Below are 24,130 nucleotides of genomic sequence, written 5' to 3' on the forward strand. Positions count from 1 at the left end.
CTCTTCTTGAAAGAAACATACAAATGAATGACAATGAGAAGAAATCAGCTGAGGTGACTCTGGCTACATTACAGCTTCTGGCTTCAGTTAATGTGGAAACTAACCGCCAGCACAGAGCCTGAGAGAGACAGCAGCTTTACAACTGTCTTTATGGACAACAAGACTTTTATTTATATAAATAAGCTTAATGAATTGTCTTCCTCAACATTGCTAAGGGGAATTAAACCACATTTTTGAGTCATTTTGGAAAACAAAAGCAGGAGCTATTGTATTGAATGAAGAGAAAGTATGACTGGTGTCTGAGAGAGTATCCTTCATCCAAACCAAATGTTTAATTCTTCCCTGTAGTCCAGGAGTGACAGCACATGTGGCCAGGCAACCTGTGCACTGCTCGCTCTCAAACATAAGGTCAGTGGCCCAAAACCGGCCCAGCAGAGTGACACTTTAGACCCATAGGTTAACAAAAAAAAAAAAAAACTGAAACTGCATGTAATTTCAAATGTCACTTCTATTCCTGGTTTGTCCACAAGGGGCAGCAGGATGGCTCTCCTGAGAGTGAACATGTACAGATGAGGCACTAAAATCAACTGAGCAGCAATGCTCTTGATGTGACATTGATATGTCTCATATGTCATATTATGTATGTAAAACTCACTAAAAACCTGAGCTCATAAATCCCCCAGATCACCAAGAAACATCACTTTTGTCACCATCTAGAGGCAAATGTCTGAAACGGAATATAAAAGCCCATACTGGAGTCAAAAACACACGGCCTGGTCACAATCAACATTGACTCCAGGTGGACAGCAGACTAAAAAATTCAGCCTCAAGAAACTGTGCCAATTTTTATTTTCACTATACTACAGTTTTCGAGCAATCAGATGCAAAAAAATTCATCCAGTAATCTTATTTGGTAGTAAAATGGTGATCAGTTAAAGATGTCGAGGTAAAATGGGGTATGGACTCTACATTAGCATGACTTGGATAGCATAACAAGACTTAAAACAGATGAAGAGCATCACTACAACTTAATAAACTCAGTTGTTTGTTTAATTTAGTAAAATATATGAACAGAACTCTGCTTTATTGCCCATCAAATGACCACAAAAGACTCTATAACGTGCAAATGTGATGAAATACGTGGAAAATAAATGATCTTTTCTGCAAACTTAATATAAATGTCTGCACATACAATTTGCACATTGCTGGATTGCTGTAATGTATGTTTCTTAACTGATTTGTATCAAATGAACAACAACAACTGCATTATTTCTGAAATCTTGACACTCAGAAGTTTGTAAAACGTCCTATCGGGCCGATGAATCAGCCAATCCGATGAATCGGTCGACCTCTAACTGGTAGTGCAGTGAAATAACATAAAGTCACTGAAATTGTTGTTTAAATTATCTGGCAATTACCATTACCAAATTTACCAAATGAGAATTTTCCCGTAGCATTATGCGAGTTATTCAAAAAGAGGAATTTTGGAATTCAAAGTCCTTGCTTCGATTCTCTGCGTTAGTTTTCTGTGGGTAAAAGATGTACTTTTAGGCAAATATGTTGTCTTGAGAGTTGTAGATAAATACACCCCTTTTCAACATGCTCACATGTTCCAATAATATCAAGAATTTCAACTTTGAAGTGGAATAACAAAATGCGAGGGTATGGACACTACATTGGGTACGGACACTACAATTGCAAACAACAGATCCCATTTGCAACTGTTGTAATATTAATTTTGTGCACTATATCCACAACATATCATCATTCAAATAGTGCTACCCAGGTATATAAAATAGAACATTCAGCTCAAGCCAAATACATAGTAGGAATGAGGAACTGGATAGGGGTACGGACACTACCGGAAATTCTGGACATCGAGATACTATATTAGTTCAGCCTTTGTAACTTCATAGATAGTATATTGCTGATGCTATTTTTGGTCAGAAACTGATCCAATACCATAATAGATATATTTTAGACATGGCCTTGGCTTATATTGTGCTTATTTAAAAAAAATAAGTCTCCATTAAGTCAAAAATCAGCTGAAATAGAGAAATATATAACGAGTTGAGCTTCCAGCTTCGCGGAACACAGCTCGGCCCCCACAGCTCGAATTTGCACGAAACAACCTGCAAAATAAAAGCAATCACATCCATTATCAAAAAACATCACAGTATTTCAATATATTTCTGATTTCCTTTGAAAATGAAGCTCCTAAAATTCAAACAATCTTGTTTTGACCAGATATAACGCCCTTTTTCCTACAAAAAACCTTACATCAAATCGTCTTGGCGAAGATGATCAATGAAACATGCAGAAATAAATGCATGTTGTTGTTTCAGTAAGCCATTGGCTGTCCAAACACACTCTCAAATGCATTCAAACACTAGCCTACACCACATTAGAAGACAATAACAACACACACAATACATTTCACAGGAAGATTGTGACCAGGCCGACAGGAAGAGTCCTGTCATTCATTATTCTGGCTGAGTTGTGCTGTGGGAAGCTTAAAGGCGTCTTCCTCTGTGACATAATGAAGCTGAATCTGCAGGCACATACTGGAAAACACTTGTTTGATTTAGGAGGTTTGACAGGCTGAGGGAAGGGAGGGGACTGGGGGGAGTGCAGGAGGAGGAGGAGGAGGAGGAGGAGGCGGAGGAGGAGAGGAGAGCTGGATGGACTGATCTCAGGCTGCTGTTGCTGCTGAACAAGCCGCAGAGGAGCAGCTGAGATCTGCAGCAGATGTCCCAGAGTAACATGCTCAGTGAGGACTGCGGCCACCACCAGGACAGGGATCTCAACAGTGTGGAAGGACGGAGACACTTGTGAGGAATATTGGTGTTTTGACGATGAACAGCTGCCAAGTGTGGGGTAAGGGAAGTGGTTAGTTTCAAACTCTTCTGTCTGCACAGTTGCAGAACACAGTGAACTGGACTCAGAGAAAACAGCAGACACCTGGTTCATGAATACCTTCCTGTGGTCAAATGTGAACTCATGCATGCATTCAGGATATGTGAAGTTGCATCACATAGCAAAGAATGCCTCTTATGCAATGCATTTCAATCAGCTGCAATGTTTTATTTCCTCTTTATAAATAAAAATCTGTTCTTTCCCGTGAGAACACGAAATAATGAACTACATCTGGGAATGTGACTCAGGTCTGGCAATGATTGAAAACATATTTATTGTGAATGTTAGGAGTAGAAGCAGACCTTTTCTGAGAATGAGAGCAGCATTATGCGCCTCGATCCACCTGTACACCACAAAATAATCCCTTTTCTTGGAACGAGTTATGAATAAGATACACCTTTTCATTAGTAACAGAGCCAAGGCAGCATTCTTAGATTACAGAAGACGGTTCAGTAAAAACTTTACAAACTAGTTTCTTTAAAATGTTGAACTCTAAACCAGTTTTCTTGACACACTCCAGAAAAAATGTAGAAATATACATACAGCAGTCTTCAGTCTTCATTCACTTAGCCATATCAATTATGTTGTCTGTTCCAAAGTGCTGTGATAAAATGATCCTGTAAAGTAAATCTGACCATTTAAATATATCTTGACAGGATGCATATATCTTGCATAGATATTTTACTTTCCTGAAATGAAGACCTGTGCAGGTGTAAACCTGCCCTCTGGGGTCTGGTCCTGCACCCTGAAACCTTGAAACAGATAAAGTGACATAGAAGCTGAATGGATGCATGGATGGAAATAAGCTCTGTAATGTAGCCAGATTACTTTTTGCTTAAATTTGTTCATCATTTATGGTTTAATTGTTACTTCACATGCAATCTACTTTTTAAGAAGAGCTCAAAATAAATTTCAAAAATACAACAGCACTCCACAAGCAACCTCGGAGGAGAGCTTGTTTATGCGTATATGTCTGCACTCATTTGTTTCTTTCCTGTTTATCTCTTAGAAACAAGACATGTGATAGCAAAGAACAACATGTTATTTGGAAAAAAAAGTCTTAACAAAATTGTTCTGCATTTTTCTTTCAAAGCCAAAAAGTGGTTACTCTATCTTCGTGAACCTGACACATGTTAATCCACCCCCATCAGCTTGATATAAACAACAGATGCAGCCCTCACATTCCCACACCCACTGAGGCAAATATGCAAGCGGCGAGCAAGTGTACAAATCAAGTTTGCTGTCCTTACTCCAAAACTTGCTGCATTTCGTCATAGGAGATCACATTTTGTCAGTACTTGCGAATCTGACTTCATTGTTTTGGAATGTTTGTGCAACATCTGAAAGGCTGCCTGAGCGCAGAGGAAAGAGTGCCACTCATTCATGGCTGCTGGATCACCATCGCCAGCGCTGGAGCTTTGGCTTTCTATTTTCCGTCGGCGCAGCGCGGCTCACATTATGTCACTGTCGCCTCCCCGGTGTATTATAAATGTGTAACTTCTCCTACGTGCCATGGCTTCATGATTAGGCTCCCCTGACGGACGCTCTGCTACACGTTATGTCACAGCTTGGGAATGTCTCAGCAAAAAACAAAAAGGAAGAGAAGACTTGGAACCGAGACAGAGGTTTTGTTTGAGGTCTCTCACATGCAATTCCGTTGTTGGAGGAGAACTTGACACAGAATCAAATGGCAATTCCTCCTTGTTACAAGAAACACGTCTGGCGTCACGCAGCATTTGATCCCAAATAAGATGCAAAGATGGGAGTTATTGTTCTGTCTGTAACTGTGACGGCTGATGTCTGTCTGGTGCTGTTTTGGTAGAGATGCTACCATGTTTTAAAGTCATAAAGGTGTAAAATGATCAAAGCTCTCCTGAAATTGTTTTTGCATCGACAGATTTGAAGATGTGGGTGCTGATGGGAGCGCTCTGCCTCTGCCACAGTGTGTGTGGACAGCTGCTGGAAGCCAGGCTCAAAGGGGCTCAACGACTGATCTGCAGTGTCCCCGGCTCGCAGGGCCCGCCTGGCAAACCCGGCCCCAGCGGCCCTCCGGGAGCGGACGGGAATGTGGGTATCCCGGGAAGAGATGGCAGAGATGGCAGGAAGGGTGAAAAGGGAGAAAAGGGAGACACAGGTATAATATAAAATGCATAAACAAGATACAGCCTTAGCTTATGTTTGCTGATGAAGTTTAGAAATTCAAGAGATGGAAAAACTGGCACAGATGACTTTTTTATTTGTCAAAGAAAATAAATGAGCAGTGAAAAATGCATATCCTTGATCTTGAGAGTTTAAACAAATAGTTTAAAACCGCAGGCTTAATGATCAATGTCGAGTCAAACATTTATTATCTGAATGTTATTAAAGAACATTGGCCACAGTGAGAAATCATATCTTGAGTTGTACACCACTTCAACTGTGCACACTGCTGCCACAACATTGTTCCAAATCATGCTAAAAGCACAGATCATAGACTTCAGAAGCTAAATTTTGATTGATGTGAATGAGGTCCGTCAAGTTGAATTGAAATATTGATAATTTTAAGTAGCTCAGCCGACCCTGAGTGACCCTCGGTGACGGTCAGGGAACCCCCTGAACAGATCACCGCTTCATCAGGACTGACAGAGAAACACACAATAACCCACGACACATTCACTTTAGAAAGAAAATTATAGTCACTAGTTACCTGACTTGGCATTGACCTGTCGGGGGGGAAAAAAAAAACCAAGGAAACATTTAATGAAAAATCTGATCTTATTTTAAATATAATGGGTATAATACATGTCAAATTAGGTGTGACAGGGCCATGCTCTTGTTGCCGATCGCTCTACTTTTTGTAGCAACAGCATCTAAACATCTGCAAAGCAGAAAGCTGTCCTTTCACTGAGTTTCTGTTTTATGATGGTCCAACTGTTCCCTATTGGTGGAGAGTTTGGCCTGCGGGCAGGCCAGTGCAGCGCTCGGACTATTCTACAATGAAGCCATGCTGCTGTGATGGATTTCTGAATTTTACTCATTTTCAGCTATGTTACTGTCACGACTGCTATTCAATAGGATTTCATGCAAACTTAGATTGTTTTTCTGTTTTGTCTTGTCGTCCATGTCCAAACATTTCAAAGCATGTTGAAGTCAACCCAGTCAACATAAACAAATACCCAATGGTCTTATTTTTCATGTGATATGTTGACATGATAGTAAAAGTTCAAGTTCATGAAAATTGCAAACCATTGTTTCCTGTTTTTACAGCTACATTCATCATCTCAGCCTTTTAGAAACGGCAGATGTACGCTGCACTGTTGTACTGTATTATGTCTTTATAATGAGAGCAGAGCTGGCTGCGTCTACTCTTTTATAAGCCCTGGGACGTGGTCATCCATGGGGGTTTGGGTGTGTCTGAGTGTGGGAGGATAAACTGCTGGTAATGTCTCCCTAAAGTGCTTCTCGTTTTTACATCACATGTTTTCTAACAAATTAGGTTTTACTCTAAGATACGTCAGTACCGAACATTGCCAAAGATTCTCGTGTTTCAGAAAATCTATCATCTTCATCGGATGGCATAGATTTGTTTGTTGTTACTTTCAGGAAGAATTATGTTGGACACGATACAAAAATGTTGTTGGAGAATTGTAGCTGTTCACCCCGGCGGAGCAGATATCGTCCACAAAGTTTGAGCTCACTGTAAATCTGTCAGCAGTACCCAAAGGTTTCACACCTGTGGTTTTTCCATTATGTGTGGAAACAGGAATTCATGCGCACACCTTCAGTTGGTCATGGAAATACCCTTGCAGAAATGCCCGCAGCATTCACACAAACATACAGTGAGTGAATCATAGTGTTTCCTCGCTCCAGGGTGTTTTCTGTGTGGTTGAAATTTGCTGCATATAAGATAGTTTGGATGTATTGAGCCAAAGCTGTACTGTTCAGAAATCGAGATGGATTTTTTCCAAGGGTGACTTCACACATAACACTGGGTGTGGTGAGTTCCTTTGCTTAAATAAAACTTTGATTCTCTGGTTTAGTTGCAACAGAGTAGTAATCCATTCAGCAGTAATCTAAAAGGGAAAGAAATAACCCTTTGCTGTCAGCCAAACTAAAGCAGCCATGGCCTTTCTTTTTCAGGATTGAAGGGGAGGGTGGGACCAACAGGTAAGATTGGAGAACGAGGCGAACGAGGCCCAGCTGGGAAACGAGGCCCTGTAGGAGAGGATGGAGATTTGGGCCCACCTGGTCAACCAGGCCGCAACGGAGACAAAGGGGACAAGGGCAAACAAGGGCCTCGTGGAACTGCAGGAACCTGTAAATGTGGCAGCCTGCTGCCCAAATCAGCCTTTTCTGTGGGGATCACCAGTAGCTATCCGGTGGAGAAAATCCCTATCAAGTTCAACAAGGTCCTGTTCAATGAAGGAGGGCACTACAACCCACAGACGGGAAAGTTCATCTGTGCATATCCAGGCATTTACTACTTCTCCTATGATATTACGCTGGCCAACAAACACTTGGCCATTGGACTGGTGCAGAATGGACAGTATCGCATCAAAACCTTTGATGCCAACACAGGAAACCATGACGTAGCCTCTGGGTCTACTGTCATGTACCTAAACCCAGAAGATGAGGTGTGGATGGAGATCTTCTACCACGACCAGAATGGTTTATTTGCTGACCCGGGCTGGGCTGACAGCCTGTTCTCTGGCTTCCTTCTCTACGCAGACACAAACTACTTTGATGCACTGGCAGAAGACTATTCATAAACTATAAAAACCAAAAAACTGCTAGTCACAACAACTGGTTTGATACTTTTATTACAAATATAGTGTGTACTATATTTTTTATACAAATGTTTGTATTGTTGGTTATATATGTATAGCGAGTGTTGACAAGTGAAATTTATACTATACTACCCACATCAATAAACATTGTTGATGTTGACAGATCAAACTTGGCTTGGATTTTCTCTTGGAAAAGACATTAAACTGTATTTTGTAAGTGAAGAAAATTTCTATTGGGGCATTACTGCAGCAAAACTATTGGTCAATGCAGCCTTCCTGTGGAGTTTGTATGTTCTCCCTGTGTGTGCATGAGTTTCCCCGAAGTACTCTGTTTTCCTCCAACAGTTCAAAAACATGCATGAGAGGGTAATTGGTGACCCTAAATTGCCCCCAGGTCAATGCAGGAAACAAAAAAGGCTTCTTTTTTTTATATATTTTGATTGCTTCTTTCATTACTGTGAAATTATTACCTCGTATTTTATGAAAGAGGAATTTTTTTCTCTATTTATAGTGGTTTTCATGTTTATATTACACATATATGCATAGTATTTCCATTGAGATGACTATTCATTTGTTTGAGACGTGATAATTAGCAATAAAATAAAAAGGACACTAACCAAGATTGGGAAGTATTTATGAAATTTATAAAACAACTAAATGCATGTTCAGCCCGCTCCGAATGTAATGCAAATATATTAAAACGCTAAAAAAAAAAAATTTATTTTCTTTATGTGTCTTTTCTGCTCATTTTTGTCTTATTGCGGGTCCCGTAGTAGGCGGGTCCAGGAGCGCTCAGTCGTTTGATTGACAGCTCTTCTAACGAATCAAGTCGTCGGACTGGTAGAGTAGGTTACATCTTTACAGCTTTTAGCCAAGCTAGGTAGAGCGGTAGTGTATGGTTACTAGGTAACGGACCTTGATAAAAATAAGAGAAATCATCAAGTAAAGCTCAATTTTTGCTCAAAACTTTTAATCGTTGGCGGATTCAACATCGTTACCATCCTGGCTTCCCCAAGGTAGTTTATTCTTTAGCATAAACACACAAAAGAAGCCTAGATGAGTTGCGCTAAAGGCAGCCCTGTTTGCATTTTGCTTCTCTTTTAGCGGTATTCGAGAAAAGCTGCAAAAGAAACGAGGCGCTCTGCAGAGGACGCTCGGGAAAAATAAAAATGAAGACGACGTCCAGGTAGAGTTTTACAAGTCGTTCTGATCCAGATGGGCGTCACAGTGTGTGTTGTTAGTTTAGGCTGCCGGTGAGCTATTTCCAACATGCCTCAACTTGACTCGGTGCAAGCCAGGCTCATTTCATACACAATCAACACATGGAAACAGATTAAATACCTTCTAACCCTTCAGTGAATCTAACTATACTTACTAGGCTCTGGTACCGTCTACCAAGTTCAGTGAGGAGAAGCGTCCATCTACGATGCAGGTTGGTCTATGTTTCAGTATTTTAGGCTGTACTTGCTCTTCTGTGTATGCTGCTCCTTGCTCAACACTAATTTGCCACTATTTTTTTTACCATGTTCCAGGTTTACAATGCCAATTAGCAACACAGACACTACTTTTCTATTTACAGTCCACTGTATTACTGTCCCTGAAGTTTCTCAGAGACAGTGGTGATGTGCAGACGATGGAGACTACTGACACTTTATAATCAGGCACCATGGTTTACCTGGGAGGCAACTCACAGGACCGAATAAATCTCTCCCTGGATCACAGTCCAGTAATTCCTTACATAGCTCCCTATTAGCAGTTCATTGCATATTCCAACACAGGAGACCTCAGTCCTGCAGACACATGTGGCTGAGTTCATCCCTTGCACAAAAAATTGTCATGTCAACAATTATATGCATGAGGCTGTACAGAGATACCTACAGGGCATTTTATTTGATATTTCAGATCCATTTAGGGAGTAGGATCAGTCATTAAAACATCTATACTTCTTATACTCCTCATGACACCAGGAACTTGAAGGCAGTGAGGAAGACCCAGGAGAAACTTTGAAACGCACCTTAAAGGCTCAGAGACAGAAGAGGAAGAAAAAGGTATGTTTGTCTCTACCTTCGTCTCAGTATGACATCAGTTATTCCCACTGAACACTGTTGATTGTGTTTTCATTTATTAGCTGCTTGAGCAGTCTTCGGTTCAGGGGTACCATGATGACAAGAACGAAGAAGATGGGACTTCCGCAATTCAGTCTCATGTGGCCGACGAGGAAGCATCCAAGAAACTGGATGTTTTATCACGATCTGGCACTGGTTCTCAGAAACGTTTGTATCCATTTCAATGCCATTCTCTCCTTTTAAGATTTCCATTGTTAAAGAATGTATTGTCTGCGTTGTAATATACACATCATTATTTTTCAGCATGGGGAAAACATTTTGCCATTTAATGGTATGGCCCAAGAGTCTTTAAAATGAGGCACATTTCTGTAATTAAATAGCTATAAATGTCTGGTAATATTTATTTAATCCCAAAAGCATGAGAGAATTTGTCAACAATCACCTGCCATTTTGTAGAGAAGATAGGTGATGTCAGTTAATTAACAAGCCTGAGAAATTAAATGAAACTGTTTTCAATATTCTTTGTATTCTAGGACTCACCTCAAAAACTCATGGTTCCCCCAGTTCCCAGCATGCAGACAACTTAATGATTCGCCATTTGGAAGAGAAGCTGAGAGCTGCCATAGTAAACCCAGCTTCTGTTTTCCACTTTTTTTTTTCTTTTTTTTTAATTGTCAGTGTTTGGAAATAATAGTTATGTGTGGCCTCTTGTGTTCCAGTCTAAAGCTGAGACTCTCCAGCAACAGGAGGCACCTCCTGAGCCAGTTAGTCACCTCCAGAGCCTCACAGACAGAGACACGATAACAAGGTTTGACAGAGAGGTGAGCATCTGCAACACTGCTTCTAAAAGCAATTGGAACCTTATCTGTAATCAAAGTACAAACAGAGATCATTTATGTGCTAATAATCTAAACCCCAGAGCAGCCAAAATCTATAGACAGTTCATACAGTTTGATTCCTTGTTTCACAGGCTGATTTGGACAGAACTGGAAGAAACGATGTGCCTCCATCCCTCAGTACCAGAGTCAAGTTTCGAGAAGCAGCAAGAAGAGTAAGGCTGAATGGGAGGTTAAAACCATTTATAGAAAAAAACTGCTCATGTTCTCAGACCTCATGTTTATTTATTCTCTGTAAATACAGGCAGTGAACGGACATCCAACTGCAGAGGAAGCGTACAACTTTTTTGCGTTCAACTTTGAGCCAGATCCAATTGACAGGACTGAGAGGATTAGCAGGAAAAAACACAAACACAGAAAAACAGAAGAAGGTGGTGGTGAAGATAGAGGAGAGGAGCCTGACGAGCAGGAGGATGGTGAAGCAGATGAAGATAACCGGGATGAAAATGAAAGCCAGGTATGACACCAAAATTTTATTGCAGGTGTTGTGAACCTTTCTTCCTTTTCTGTACCTACAATTACAAGGCAGAGAGTAAATATCTTCATTCTGCCTTAGAATGAACAAGCTCCTCTCGTAAGAAGCGAAGAGGAGAATCTGTTTGCCATCGACCGGTCACCCCAGGACTTCCTGGAAATTAGGAAGGCTGAGTATTCTGGGTACAGAAAACGTATGCAGCAAGAAAGTGAACTCCTGTTTACAGCCAGCTTTCGTCCAGGTAGTGTACAATTTTACTTGATTTGCATCCACACATTCCAAAGCACAATGAAGTTTTTCCATTAACTTGATTTAACTTTTTCTTAGTTCCAACTTCCATTAAGCTCCCTGAAAATGTGCAGCCTCGCTTTTTAGAGGATGAGGGCTTCTATGTTGGAGAGAGGCCTGTTGTGTCTGTGACCAATGAGAACATTTTGGAGAATCGCATTTTGAAAACAGAAGAGGTAAACATCTACCAAGATATGAAATCGTTCTTATATTTGAATTCCTTCTGTTGTAAAACTTTATAATGTTTTGTTTTTTCCTTAAAAACTCGAAAAGGGAAAGAAATGGTTTGGAGATGATGGCAGGATCTTGGCTCTGCCTGACCCCATAAAGGAATCCTCCACTCGGCCACCTCTCTTCCAGTTTGAGGAAGACCTGGACCTTGCCCTGCAGACCGTGCACAGGAAGGTCAGACCACAGTGACACTTATTATCATCACCTCAGTCATTTTGCATATCTTAAAGGTGCTGTAGGCAGGATTTTGCTAGTCAATGCTAATTGTTCTGTGTTTTCTTTGGATTAAATGTCAGAGTATCCATTGATAATCCTTTAGGAGTGTAGCATAATTGCACTACCGCGAGGGCGCAGCGTTTCCATCTGTCTCTGTTCTGAGCTGAAAAGGAATCTCGACAGCTCCAGGTATCTTTGACCAATCTGAAGAGCCCATGAGGCTCTAACTGATTGGTCGAGGGGCATTCGTCACATGTTCTTGTGGGAGGGGCTTAACTTGCGTAAGGGCGTGTTGTCAGAGAAAACAGGACAGGATTGGCTGTGCTGGGTTTCAAGTCGCCATCTTCGATGGGTCAAATCGCCATCTTGCTTAGGTAACCCTAAGCAAGATGGCGGAGATGCCGAATCCTGCCTACAGCACCTTTAAGTACGATGCAGACTCCTGCACTGAAAACATTATGGAACTTTTTGGTTGAAACTTTCGTGTAGCTTCTGTATCTGCTAAGATACACTAAGCTAAAGTGTACATCGGTATTTTTTGCAAAGGAACAGAGTGGAGGGACTTTTTTTATTAACAGAAAAAAGAGCAGAGGTGTAGGCCAACACATCTGTGATGTTATTTCTCTTGACAATATACAGCTCCATCAGAACTCCAGCTGGGCATTGTGGGCTGTGGATCAGAGATTAAAAGCAGTTCTGATAAAATGAGTTTTTGGAACTACTGCTCAAATCACTGCAGTCTCTGATAGGTTAGAGGAACTGTTCCAGCTTTGGGAAAGGCTCTGTCCCCCAGTGCATGGTCCATCACCGCTGTGAAAGGAGGTGGGCATCAGCTGAGCAGAGCAGAGGGAAAGCGTGCTGATAGAAGAGATCACAGAGACAGAAGAGTCCCACATGATGAAGAGCTTTGCATGTGATGAGCAATACTTGAAGCTGAATGTATTATATGACAGGAAGCCAGTGAATATTGATGAAGTGTCTCATTTTATTTAGGGCTTTGGATGATAAACAATAGAGGAAGGATCCTTCAGCAATAGTTGAATCTGAAGGTGATGAAGGCAGGGATCTTACTTTTATCCAGCAGCTGATGGATTGTCTATCAGGTGGAAGAAAGCAGACTTGGTGATTGGACTGATGTGGAATTGGAATGACTCATTGCTGTTGATGATGATAGTGAATCTTTGGGTGTGTGTAGTGAAAGAGGTGTCAGCGGTGAGGGAAAACTTCTGATGATAGATTTACAGACATCGATTGTAATGTTAGTCACAGCAGTTCAGTTTTTGAAGTTTTAGTGCAGCCAGGGTTTTGTTGTGACGTTACCAAGAGGAAGCAGGTAGAAGGTCACCAGGAGCGAGCCAAGCATTAATCCGTGGGGAACACAGTATTCCCTCATCAACTGCTGGTTTTTTTTCTTCTAATGAACAAACTTTCAATTTTAAGACATATTATTTTTTTAAGTCGAGTACAAATTTTCCCAAGGTGTAGCACTCCCCAAAAATGGACATGTGTGAAGTTACAGCTGTGAGGAAATCTGATCTTTTGCAACCAAAATCTAATCACTGTCAGTCTCTGTGTGAACATGACCATATGAGGAAAAGAAAAAAACACACACACACATTCCAGGGATACTGTGCTAAAGATCGATCATAAGAGCACAACTCTGAATGTTTGACATCTGAATTTTTTTTTACTTTAACTTTGAAAACTCAATAAAAGCTCGTCTTCAACAATAGTTCTGTCAAAGAAATACAATTTAACAATGTGTGTAGGTGATGAGAAAAAGTTGAATAAAGAGATTTAAGAGAAACAGTGTAGCTATAGTAGTTTAACAGATTTTTTTTTTTTTGTGATAACCTGACCTGTGTGTTGTTTGAGCAACGATGAACCGAGTGAACAGACTACATGAGCTTCCTTTCAGCAAGCAACCGATTCCTGACTCCGTTCTTGCTCACCTGGTGTTGGCTGCGAATCACCAGGAGCTTAAAATGACAGATATGTACATCAAAACATCAAAGAGCAGTTGTCTTCAAATTTATGTTTTTATTCTAAAACGGTAACAGCTGTTACGTTTATCTCATCTTGAGATAAAGGTGGTTATTGTTGTAGTTCAGTTGGGTGCTTATAACACATTGTGGTCATGCATGAGCGTAAGGCCTTTTTGATGGTGCTATTAATCTCTCTAATTGGTTCACGCTTCCCTGACGCTTGATTACATATGTGGTTATGCAGAAATGATTCACAAGTGAGTTTTTTTTAGCAACACTCCTTTTCCAGCATGGTGCATGATGGATGATGTTCTTTAATCCCGCAGGCGCTGAAGTCCAAATATGCCAACCTGTACATCGCTGGTGGAGCGGACCCTGAGGGAAACTACCAGCTTGATGTTGACGTTTCAGGCCTAATCTTTTCCCACCATCCACTCTTCAGTCGCGAGCATGTCCTCGGGGCTCGTCTGGCTCAGATGTACGATCAGTACCTCACCAGGCAGCACAATAATCTCACGGGACACCTCACTGACAAGGTTTGACCGGTTTGCAGTTTAGTCACTACTGGCTGGATTTCTGTACATTTTTGCAGTGGTCAAAGAAATAGGTTAAGGAGAACAGAATTTTTTCTCAAGAAAAATTACTGTTTCATTGTCTCTGTTGTACTTGTTACAAGGTACAAGTAAGTTTATAAAATATGTAAATTCAAAGAATTTCTTGGAAGGAATCTCTAGGTGTTAATTTGTTTTGTAAATAAATGTTGTATTTTTGTTTTTTTGCAAAAATAATCATATCTATCTGGGACACAAATGCAGACCTGTCTTTGAATGATAATTCAAATTGTGGCTGTACCCCCAGAATAATGCTCAATTACATTAATGTATTTGTAAGTTATTGCTGGCATCCCTTGGTCACTGAGGTTTTGTTTTTCACTGCTGTAGCTGAATGGATTGAGGAGGGCGCTGCACAACATGCTGGAGATCCACGGCGGGCAAAACCTCAGTCCGGCCATGCAGCGGAGGATTTCTGAGTACAGTCTGGAAGTCAGGTAAGTTCATCTCACTGTCTCCCACTCGAGTCCTGCTCAGCATTTAAATGAACAGCACAGTTTTTGTCCTTGACAAGCCGTCTTGTTGCTGTACATTTGTCCTTCTGACTTTAATAGGAACACCCGGCAGCTGCGGGACAACGAGCAGGAGAAAGACAGGACTCTGCTCAAGAATATAGTCAAAGTGTGGAAGGAGGTCAAGGCCCTCAGAGACCTGCAGAAGTTTACAAACACCCCATACAAACTGTATCTCAAAAGGTAAATGTTGAATTCATGCGACTCTAAAAAAAGTATTCCATATTTGTTATTTTGTGACAGAAATTTCAATCACATTTTGCCTACAGTGCGATGGTCGGTGTGTCTCTCTGTGTTTGTCCTGTGGTGGACTGGTGACACCGTACTGGGATCGCCTCCCAAAAACACTTGGCGGGATGAAGCGGTTTGATAGAATGATGAAAAAAATGGGTTGTCTTGTCTGTCGCCGCTCCAGAGAAAACGTGGATCGGGAATCAGATGAGCGAGAGCACGAAGATGAAATCTTGGCAGAAGTTGTGGAGTTGCAGGCAGAGGGTGAGGAGATCTACCTCAAAAAGTTGGCCGAGTACAACAAGCAGCTGGAGGTGTGGAGACTGTGGAGAAAAAAACAGGTGCCAACCTTTTTATATTCTGTAGCTCAGCCTAGTCAGCCGCCTGCTTCTGAACCCTCTTAATGATTAGATCAGGTCTCTGCTTCTTTTCTGCATTTTCATATTGGATGTCTTATTTGATGCTGTTTTCAGAAGGCCAAAAAGAAAACGAAACGAAAGAAGAAGAAAGCCCAAGCACAGGATGACAAAGAAAATGAGGAGGACCAGGAAATGAGCGAATCAGAAGGCCACACCGAAGAAGGTCCCCCGAAACCAGAACTTCCCGAGAAGCCAGACTTTGACTCCATGGAGCAGTGGGTGAGAGAGAAGGTCGCAAGGATTCGCAGGAAACCAGGAGAGGCCATCTTGATTCCTCAGCTGACCGCCTCTGGAAACATCACTGCGACTGAACTCTGTCCCAGGTATGAGTACAAGCAGGAGTGTCTTTCAGCGCGCATAAAAAGCAGCTGATACGGTGTAGTTAGCTCAGAGCGGGGCCGGGATTTTAACACCTATTGCAAAATTAAGAGGATGACGTTGGACTTCACCTCTGACTGACGGTTTGATTTCTCACGCATTAGGGCTGAGATAGCCCGAAGAGAGGATGTGTCAAGACGCTCTCTTTTCATCAAGATCCTCTATAACGGGAAAGAAGTGTCCCGAACAGACAGCCGCGCTCTGAACGCTGACTTCAGGGTGCACTTTGGTCAGATCTTCAATCTCAAGATCATAAACTGTCCCCAGAGCATCAACCTACAGGTGCAGTGAAGAAAAGCTGAGCTTGTGTCTCCTCCGTCAAATCCACACGTTTGCTTGCTGCAGTCTGTCCTCACTCCCGTCTGCATGTTTGTACGCTGTGCCTGAGCAGGTGTTTGAGGAGGTCGGGTCCTCGCTCTCCCTCCTGGCTCAGGTCTTCGTTCCTGTGCCCGAATCCTCTGTTCTGACGGGCAACGTTCCTCTGGAGGAGTTTGAGTTTAGCAGCAATCAGCGAGTGATGTTTGACCACGAGGGAGTTGGAAGCGGTATCTAACATGTGACATGACTTCAAATGAAGCACTCACAAATGTTTTCATTATCTGTCTGACACTAATTAACTGGCCACTCCTTTCATCCGCCTCGATCTCTCACGTCTCATTCTTTAGATGTCCCCCTCTCTTTCGAGGCTGATGGCAGTAACAAACAAACCCTGCTGACCTCTGGGAAACTGTCATGCTGTGTTTCATGGGGGATTGGGGAAGACGACGTACCGCTGGCTCCTCCCGTGTCTCAACAACCTGCAGGCATGCACAGGTGATGACTGAAAAATTCACCACACACTAACACCAACAGCGGGGTTTTAGTCATTTGCTGGTCCTGAAGGTTTATGCTGCAGATACGCTCCAAGAAGAGTTTTATTCTTCATTCAAGTCAGAATGGTTTTACATTGTTCCAGGTCAGCTTCATTCAAAGAACTCAAAAAAATCAAACTTGGCGTTGTTTTACAGTCTTGTCTAATGAGATGGGAAAAAGGGGCCTAAAGCCTTTCTGAGATGCAGTCTGAGTGCTCCAACGTACAAAGTCTGCTCTAGGGTACTCATGGTCCCACTGACTGGCAAATAGGTAATTCTGTCAGAGTTAACATGCTAACGCTGTCTCGTGCCTAGAAGTGCAGCTAAAGGAGGACAGAGGAAGACCATCGTTTGTGTTTCAGCACATTTCTTCTCAGGTTCTGAAGAAACTCTTGTCTCCTGCAGCTCATGTGTTGTTTTTCTATAAGCCTCCAACATCACAATTAAATCACAAAAATTGTGCAGTTAATGAAGTAAAAAACTAATTATTGACAGTCCCAGAAAAAAGACATCCAACACGTAAGACATGATTTTCTTGACTGCCAGTCACTGTGAGTGTGGTCACACTGCTCAAAGTATTTTATTATTTGAGCTCAGGCTTCTGTTATTCATTTAAGTTGCGTTTCTTTCTTTAACATGCTAAATTACTTAACCCTAATATCTTAAATTAATACAACAAAACACACATCAGATGATCAAACAAACTTTTACAATCACACTTAATTGTTTGCCTGTGTGGCAAAGACTTAGTTTATTTAATTTCATAATGCTTGTTGTTAATAGATATTTATCACTGGTCTTGTAGAGACTAATGGGGATCCTTAGATAAATAAGAATTCACTGTGTTGTTGTTTCAGTGGCCTGGACCGCCTCGATGCTGTCACGTCCATCGGAGCATCTGGACTCTACGACATGAAAAAAATCAGCGAGTGGGCCACACAGTCACGACTCGACCCCAACGATCCGAATAACGCCTCCATCATGCAGCTGCTGAAGGTGGATTTTTGAACTGTGCTGGAGTTTTTTCTTTTTTTTCTCTGTCTTGTTTGCGCTTTGAAGATGTTTTCCTCTCTTGTTTTTCCAGGTGGCCTGCAGCGGGGAGGTAACGGCTCCAGAGTACTTCCGCTTGGAGCATCTCCAGGAGGAGTTTAACTTTGTGACTGATGAGGAGATTGAGAAGTCCAGAAGATTTCGGCTGCTCAGGCTCAGAAACCAGGAGGTTGCAGAGTTTCGTAATTACAAATACGTTCCTGCTCAGGAGAGGGAGGTTACTGATAAGGTGTTCCAGGTCCGTCCCTCAAAAGTGTACTATGCAGAACATGGCAGAACGAAGACACAGAGGGTGTACATAAATGACACTGATTTCCTTATTTGTTTGAAATTATTTCAGGATTATGAAAAAAGGTTGAAGGACGGAGACGTAATTGACACCAAGGAGCACCTGGATTCACACAGAGCTTTGGTGGCTCAATACCTGCAGAAGGTGGGCAGGCCCACCCGTTGTTTCCCTTGCTGTTAACAGATGCTTAGTGTTGTGCGATCTTTATTTTCTTCCCCAGATCCGGGAGTCGGTCATCCACCGGTTCCTTCTGGCTAAGCATCACTACCTTCTGTCTGATTTGGTGGTAGAAGATGAAATACCGAGCATTGGGTAAATACCTCTGGAGGCTCTTGAAATACCGACCTGTCATTCTTTAACAGCTGCCAGTCTTTTCTGTTTTCTTCATTGCCCTCACCAAGTATTAATTCACTCCTACTTTCTGGACAGTAATTCATAATTTCTCAGTATCACATGATTAATCATCCTATTGACAACAAAGCTGAAAACTGTAGTTTTATAGGGAAAGATAACTTGGATTACCTTTAGCCACATTCACATCAGTCAAATCAGCCCATCAGAAGGAAGGGACAGCGCTGATATAAATCCCGGCCTGATGCGTGCTGTTTGGCCCGGAGCTGCTTCAGTCCATTTGATCTCCGGCTCAGCCCGGCATTCCCCTGGCCGGGCACCGCTCGCTCCTGGAACCCGTCTCAGTGGCAATTTAAAGCAGGTTTCACAACATGTGGACATGATCACAGAAAATCAGAAGAGATCGGATCAGTTGGCATCACATTTAGTCATGTTAGTACAAGTCAGCACCAGTCATGTGTTGGATGTTACTCATTATTGAAGTCAAATGTTTTAATTTTTTTCTGTTTCATTTTCTGTTTTTCTTCCATTTTTTCTTTTTTATTTTTTTCCCAGTGGTCCAGGTACAGGGTATGTTTTTAGAGTCTTTTATTTCTTATTTTCCCATCCACCAGTCCTCTGTTTCTCCATTCAGTTTGAACCTTGTGCACCAGTGCTGTAGCAGTGATATAGCTCTTTGGAAGTACTCAGTCCTCTCAGGATTTTGCAGAATCATTTCCCAAGATGAGTCAGGTAAAGTCCAAAACGATACATAATAATATTGAAATCAGAAAAGGTAACATGAAGAAAATAACAGAAATCTTAGCACTATTTGAAAAAATGTTTGACATGTTGAATAAGGTTTTTAAATAAGAAAAAAATACATTCTCACACACTGAGAAAAGTTTGAAAAACAAAGCAGTCAACCATGAAAACAGCTGTAAGGTGATCCTCTCACTGCCACCCTGAAAACGTTTCCAAACACTGGTTTAAAAATAATTTTAAAAAAAGGCATTAGCCTGCTAAACGAAGATATGTTCATGGTAAGGTTTTTCTCTCTCTCATTAGTAACTGTTGAAAACCATACAGCGAGAAGGCAGTAATCAGTTGCATTTGTTCCAGGAGCTCCTCACACTGATAGAAGATAAGCAGGACTACTGATGTGACTTTTTTATCAGATAATAATCAGAAGAGCGTCTAGCAAATTTACAAATTGTGTCAGACGCTTTGACAGGCAAAGGACAATGACGATCACGCTGATCTGAATCAGAACTGACTGTGTTTTTGGAATGCGAATGAATTACATTTTTGCTGAATAAGAAAGTTTTCAATTCAGTGGCAATCATTTGAACAACTCATAAAAGTCCCAGAGCGACATTCTTCCCATCTGTGTTTTAACTCAGAAGCAGCAAATACCTGTGGGGACTGAGCACTGCTGGTTTTAGCTCCCCGCCTTACAGTTACGGTGTGATATATTTATGCTTGTGTCCATTTTAGTGAGAGATCATTTCAAACCCTCCGGGATCCTTGCCGGTTGGTGATTAATCCACGTGATCTGTTGACTGTGGCAATCAGGTTTCTGGGAATTAACCTGTTCAAGCTGGCTGAACCGAAGAGACCGCTGAAGCCTCAGAGGAAAGAGAGGAAGAAGGTGACGGCACAGAATCTGTCTGACGGAGACATCAAGCTACTGGTCAACATCATCCGGGCTTACGACATCCCAGTCCGCAGGGCTCCCAGCAAGTGAGTGCAGCAAGGCTCCTTTACTCCCAGAAAGCCACAGGAGAGAGTGGGTGAGTGTGAAGGTGTTTTAAACTGTGTTTCATCTGGTTTTGTTGTCACAGTAAACCAGGACAGTCGTCTCAGACCGCCATCCAGGGGAGCGACTGGTACCTCAGCCAGGTACCACACCCCTCATCCTGTCTTCACCGCTGCTGGAAGCCTGGCTCCTTCCATCAGGTTCACCAGGCCTTCTGTGTGACGTAGGTGCAGGTCAGGCCCTTCGTGGAGGTGTCCTTCCAGCGCACGGTGCTTCAGACGACCACGGCTGATGGACCAAACCCGTGCTGGAACGAGGAGCTGCAGCTTCCCTTCAGGTCAGCTACTTTACAGCTGCTTATTTGATCTGCATGTACAGAAGCGCTCCAGGATATTGTGGGAAACATTAGTTATATCGCAGCGTAAAGGACGACATTTCTTGACTCTGTTGCTGACTTGATATACTTTCTGTTGGCAGCGCTCCAAATGGAGACTACAGTACTGCTAACTTACAGTCGGTGAAAGACGAAGTCTTCATAAACATATTCGATGAGGTGGTTTTCGAGTCAGGAGCAGTAAGCACTCTTCACGTCTTTCTTTTTCTCTCTTCACACACGGCATCCATACGCCTGCCTGCACGCCGAGCTGCATTTCAACGTGTAAATTCTCCTCCTCAGAGTGACAGAGACAAAGGCAAAACGATCCAAACACGTGTGGAGAAACACTGGCTGGGCTCCGTGAAAATTCCTTTCAGCACCATTTATTCTCAGCTCAGGGTGAGTCTCTTCTTTCTCTGCTGTTGTTCAGACGCTCTGTGACGGCCTGACATCTTTTATTGCACCTCGTCTGGCAGATTGATGGCACGTTCAAAGTGAATACACCAGCTGTGCTGCTGGGATACAGCAAGGAGCGCGGCCACGGCCCCAACGGTGGGTTCGATATCTTGCGGAGCCTGAGCGAAGGAGCCTTCATCACACTCTTCATCACTATCGAACCTCAGCTGGTGCCTGGAGAGTCTATCAGGGAGAAGGTGAGTCTAGACTCTTCCTGCCTCGTGGCCTTTTCTCTCTTCATCACTCTGTTCCTTTCCACTCTGTGCATTGTTTTCTTCCTCCAAACTAGTTTTCTCGTTGACATTTAAGTTTCCATCCTTCCATCTATCCTTCCTTCGCTTCATTTAGTTCACGGTCATGGGAATTGAACCACAACAGCACATTTTATCATCAGAGAAAATGTCTAATCACGTTGGCTCATGAAAAGTTCACCAGTTTGAATGTTTGGCCACAGTTAAGCTTTTTAGTGTTGAAATTGTTAGTCCACAAAATAGAACATGTTTTAGAAGCATCAGTCAGTTTTAGCTGTTTGAACGGAACTCTTCCAGAATGTTGTTGGCTCTCTTTCTCTCTTTTCACCCAACCATTTGTCATAAATTGATTTGTTTTTCTGTTCGCCATCCTCATGTGTCACTAATTTGCCTTTGCTGTGCATCATGGGCTAGATGAAGGAAATGAAGGTAACTGTTGGGTCACGTCTCCCTTATTTCTCCTCTAATTCACCCATTTATGGTCTCATCATCCCGAGAGGGCATTGCCCCGTCTTTTTTTTTTTTTTTCTTTTCTCATCTGCTTTGATGGCGTCCTGCGCAGTCACATGTGACCTTTGTTGCAGTTTGACAGCCAGGAAAACGAGCGGTTACTGCAGGCTTCGGACAGATTTGAGAAGGAGGCGGCGCAGGGCTACCCGGACCGGCCCTGCATCACCACGGTCATAGACCTCAACGGGAAAACCGTCTTCATCACACGCTTCATTCGGCCCCTCAACCCCCCTCAGGAGTTCCTGGACGCGTTCCCCGATAAGCTTCAGGAAGCCACGGTCAGTCCGATCCAGCCACTCAGGCACTTGTTCTCCTTAAAGACACTCTAGAATTCACACCTCTTTTGCTTTCAAACCAAACAGAGCCTGGTTGCCAGATTCGTCTCGCTGATTCCTTCTCTGCCGGACCGAGTGACATTCTCTGGATCCTGCGACCTTTGGAGCACCTGTGATGTGAGTGAGCTGCCTTTGGTGATGTGTGGAGCTGCAGGTGAATGCTAATCGTTGACCATCTTGTTCTTTTTTTTTTTTAAATTGTTATTATTTCAGCAATTCCTCACATTCCTAGCAGGAGATGAAGAAGAACACGCTGTCCTGTTGTGCAACTACTTCCTGTTTATGGGCAAGCGAGCCTGGCTGATAATTGGCAGTGCCATTCCCGAGGTGGGTGACTTTCATCTGTTGGGCCTGAAAACGTTTCAGGTGTTTGATGTTCAGCTCCTGGTTTGGAACGTTGTCTGTTCTCAGGGGCCGACAGCTTATGTCCTGACCTTAGAGCAGAACCGCTACCTGATCTGGAACCCCAGCACCGGGCAGTTCTACGGTCAGTACGACACCTTCTGCCCGCTGCAGGCCATCGGCTGCCTGGTCAACGCTGAAAATGTGAGTTCATCACGGGGCTCTTCTTCTTCTTTTTCTTCTTCTCCTTCTTGTTCTTCTTCTGGTTTCATAATTCCCGGACTGGTTGTTTAATCTTCTGCTGCTTGTTGTTCAGGTTTGGTTCAACATCCAGCAGTACACGACTCCGATGAGGATGAGTTTTGACGTCACTAAAGCCAATTTCTGGAAGCCGTTTTTCTCCCGATCCTTCTCCCACCCCGGGCTGTCGAGTGTACAGGCGAGTTTTCAACACTAACACGCTTTGGATGTATTTTGTAAAGTTCTAATTCATTTTCCCTCCGTCTCTGCTTCGTATCTACAGCCTGATAAGCTGGCGTATCGCCGCACAGACAAGGCAGCTGCAGCAGAGCTTCAGGACAGGCAAGTAAAACAAAACGAGCCCTTTTTTTTTCCCTCTCATTGCTTCCAACTACAGGATGAGCTAAAGACACGCGTCTTCTCCTCTGTGTAGAATCGAGAAGATCCTGAAGGAGAAGATCATGGAGTGGCGCCCCCGGCACCCGACACGCTGGAATCGCTACTGCACCTCCGCCCTCAAACAGTTCCTGCCCAGACTGGAGCAGAGTTTGGGGCAGGACATGGCAGATTCGCACTGCCACGACCTGCAGAAAATGCTGGGCGACTACAAGGTGAATCCCGAAAACGAATCTGTACGATCCCCTGAACTGTAGCCACGACTGCAGAACATTCCCTCTGTAAATGAACGCTGACTGTATTTTTATTGGTTTATGTGTAGATTTCAGGATTCCCTCTGCACCTGCCGTTCTCCGAGGTGCGGCCCATCATTGAGGCGGTGTACAGCACCGGAGTTCACAACGTTCGGGCACCCAACGTGGAGTTCGCCTTAGCCGTGTATGTGCACCCGTACCCCAACAATGTCCTGTCGGTCTGGGTGTATCTGGCTTCACTCCTCAGCACGTGACGTCAAAAACCCGTCAAGATTTGTATATACTGACGCTGTAAGATCAGCCTCCACACTCACTGCAGTTTCAATAAAAAGTTATTTTCAGATGTTGCAGTTCTGTCTATCTGAAGAAAGAGAACTATGGAGCTTTCATTTAAGTTGCATTCTAATTAGCAACGATGGCTGCAAAGCGTCAAAGCATCTGATCAAATGTCGGTCCTTCCTCTCAACAGGGATCAGTAACGTCGCCTGATGTTTCATTTTAGGGCAGGAAAACTGAAAACCAAAGCCGTGAAGAAGTCTCTCCTACATAAAACTTTCTGTGCATTTTTTTTTTTTTTGATAAATTATTTTGAGAGTAATTGCTGGATAAAATATTCCAGTCTGAAAACAGGGGTGTCTACTAGTTTGTAACTGTGGATTCAGATCAGTAAAAAATTTCTGGAAAAATTTTTATTGTGAAAA

The 24,130-nt window shown here is 42.7% G+C and overlaps 2 protein-coding genes across 4 annotated transcripts; both read left to right on the forward strand.

Annotated features, from left to right (window-relative positions):
- Window positions 1–2,727: 2,727 nt before the first annotated feature.
- On the forward strand, window positions 2,728–7,838 carry c1qtnf7 (C1q and TNF related 7). The gene is made up of 3 exons (XM_030084039.1): window positions 2,728–2,877; window positions 4,814–5,050; window positions 7,036–7,838. Exons 1-3 carry the CDS (start codon window positions 2,856–2,858, stop codon window positions 7,662–7,664), a joined length of 888 nt encoding a protein of 295 aa, XP_029939899.1. The 5' UTR covers window positions 2,728–2,855; the 3' UTR covers window positions 7,665–7,838.
- A 728-nt stretch (window positions 7,839–8,566) lies between these two features.
- cc2d2a (coiled-coil and C2 domain containing 2A) lies at window positions 8,567–23,743 on the forward strand. 3 transcript variants are annotated; one of them, XM_030084028.1, is made up of 39 exons: window positions 8,567–8,698; window positions 8,787–8,868; window positions 9,061–9,114; window positions 9,650–9,730; window positions 9,811–9,955; window positions 10,282–10,373; window positions 10,468–10,569; window positions 10,719–10,799; window positions 10,889–11,101; window positions 11,201–11,360; window positions 11,447–11,583; window positions 11,681–11,812; window positions 14,166–14,375; window positions 14,781–14,887; window positions 15,005–15,145; window positions 15,378–15,534; window positions 15,667–15,935; window positions 16,095–16,272; window positions 16,382–16,535; window positions 16,656–16,803; window positions 17,699–17,837; window positions 17,926–18,129; window positions 18,232–18,324; window positions 18,401–18,492; window positions 20,086–20,253; window positions 20,355–20,412; window positions 20,497–20,606; window positions 20,747–20,843; window positions 20,946–21,044; window positions 21,122–21,298; window positions 21,767–21,781; window positions 21,937–22,140; window positions 22,225–22,314; window positions 22,411–22,524; window positions 22,609–22,743; window positions 22,856–22,978; window positions 23,063–23,121; window positions 23,213–23,390; window positions 23,498–23,743. In XM_030084028.1, the coding sequence occupies exons 3-39, from the start codon at window positions 9,109–9,111 to the stop codon at window positions 23,681–23,683; spliced, it is 4,854 nt and encodes a 1,617-aa protein (XP_029939888.1). In that variant the 5' UTR covers window positions 8,567–8,698; window positions 8,787–8,868; window positions 9,061–9,108; the 3' UTR covers window positions 23,684–23,743. The 3 variants fall into 3 exon arrangements, with proteins under 3 accessions (XP_029939888.1, XP_029939889.1, XP_029939891.1); XM_030084029.1 differs by having other exon boundaries at window positions 15,670–15,935; XM_030084031.1 differs by lacking the exon at window positions 21,767–21,781.
- Window positions 23,744–24,130: the final 387 nt, after the last annotated feature.

This window comes from Salarias fasciatus, chromosome 23 (assembly GCF_902148845.1).
Source record: "Salarias fasciatus chromosome 23, fSalaFa1.1, whole genome shotgun sequence".
Lineage (NCBI taxonomy): Eukaryota > Metazoa > Chordata > Actinopteri > Blenniiformes > Blenniidae > Salarias > Salarias fasciatus.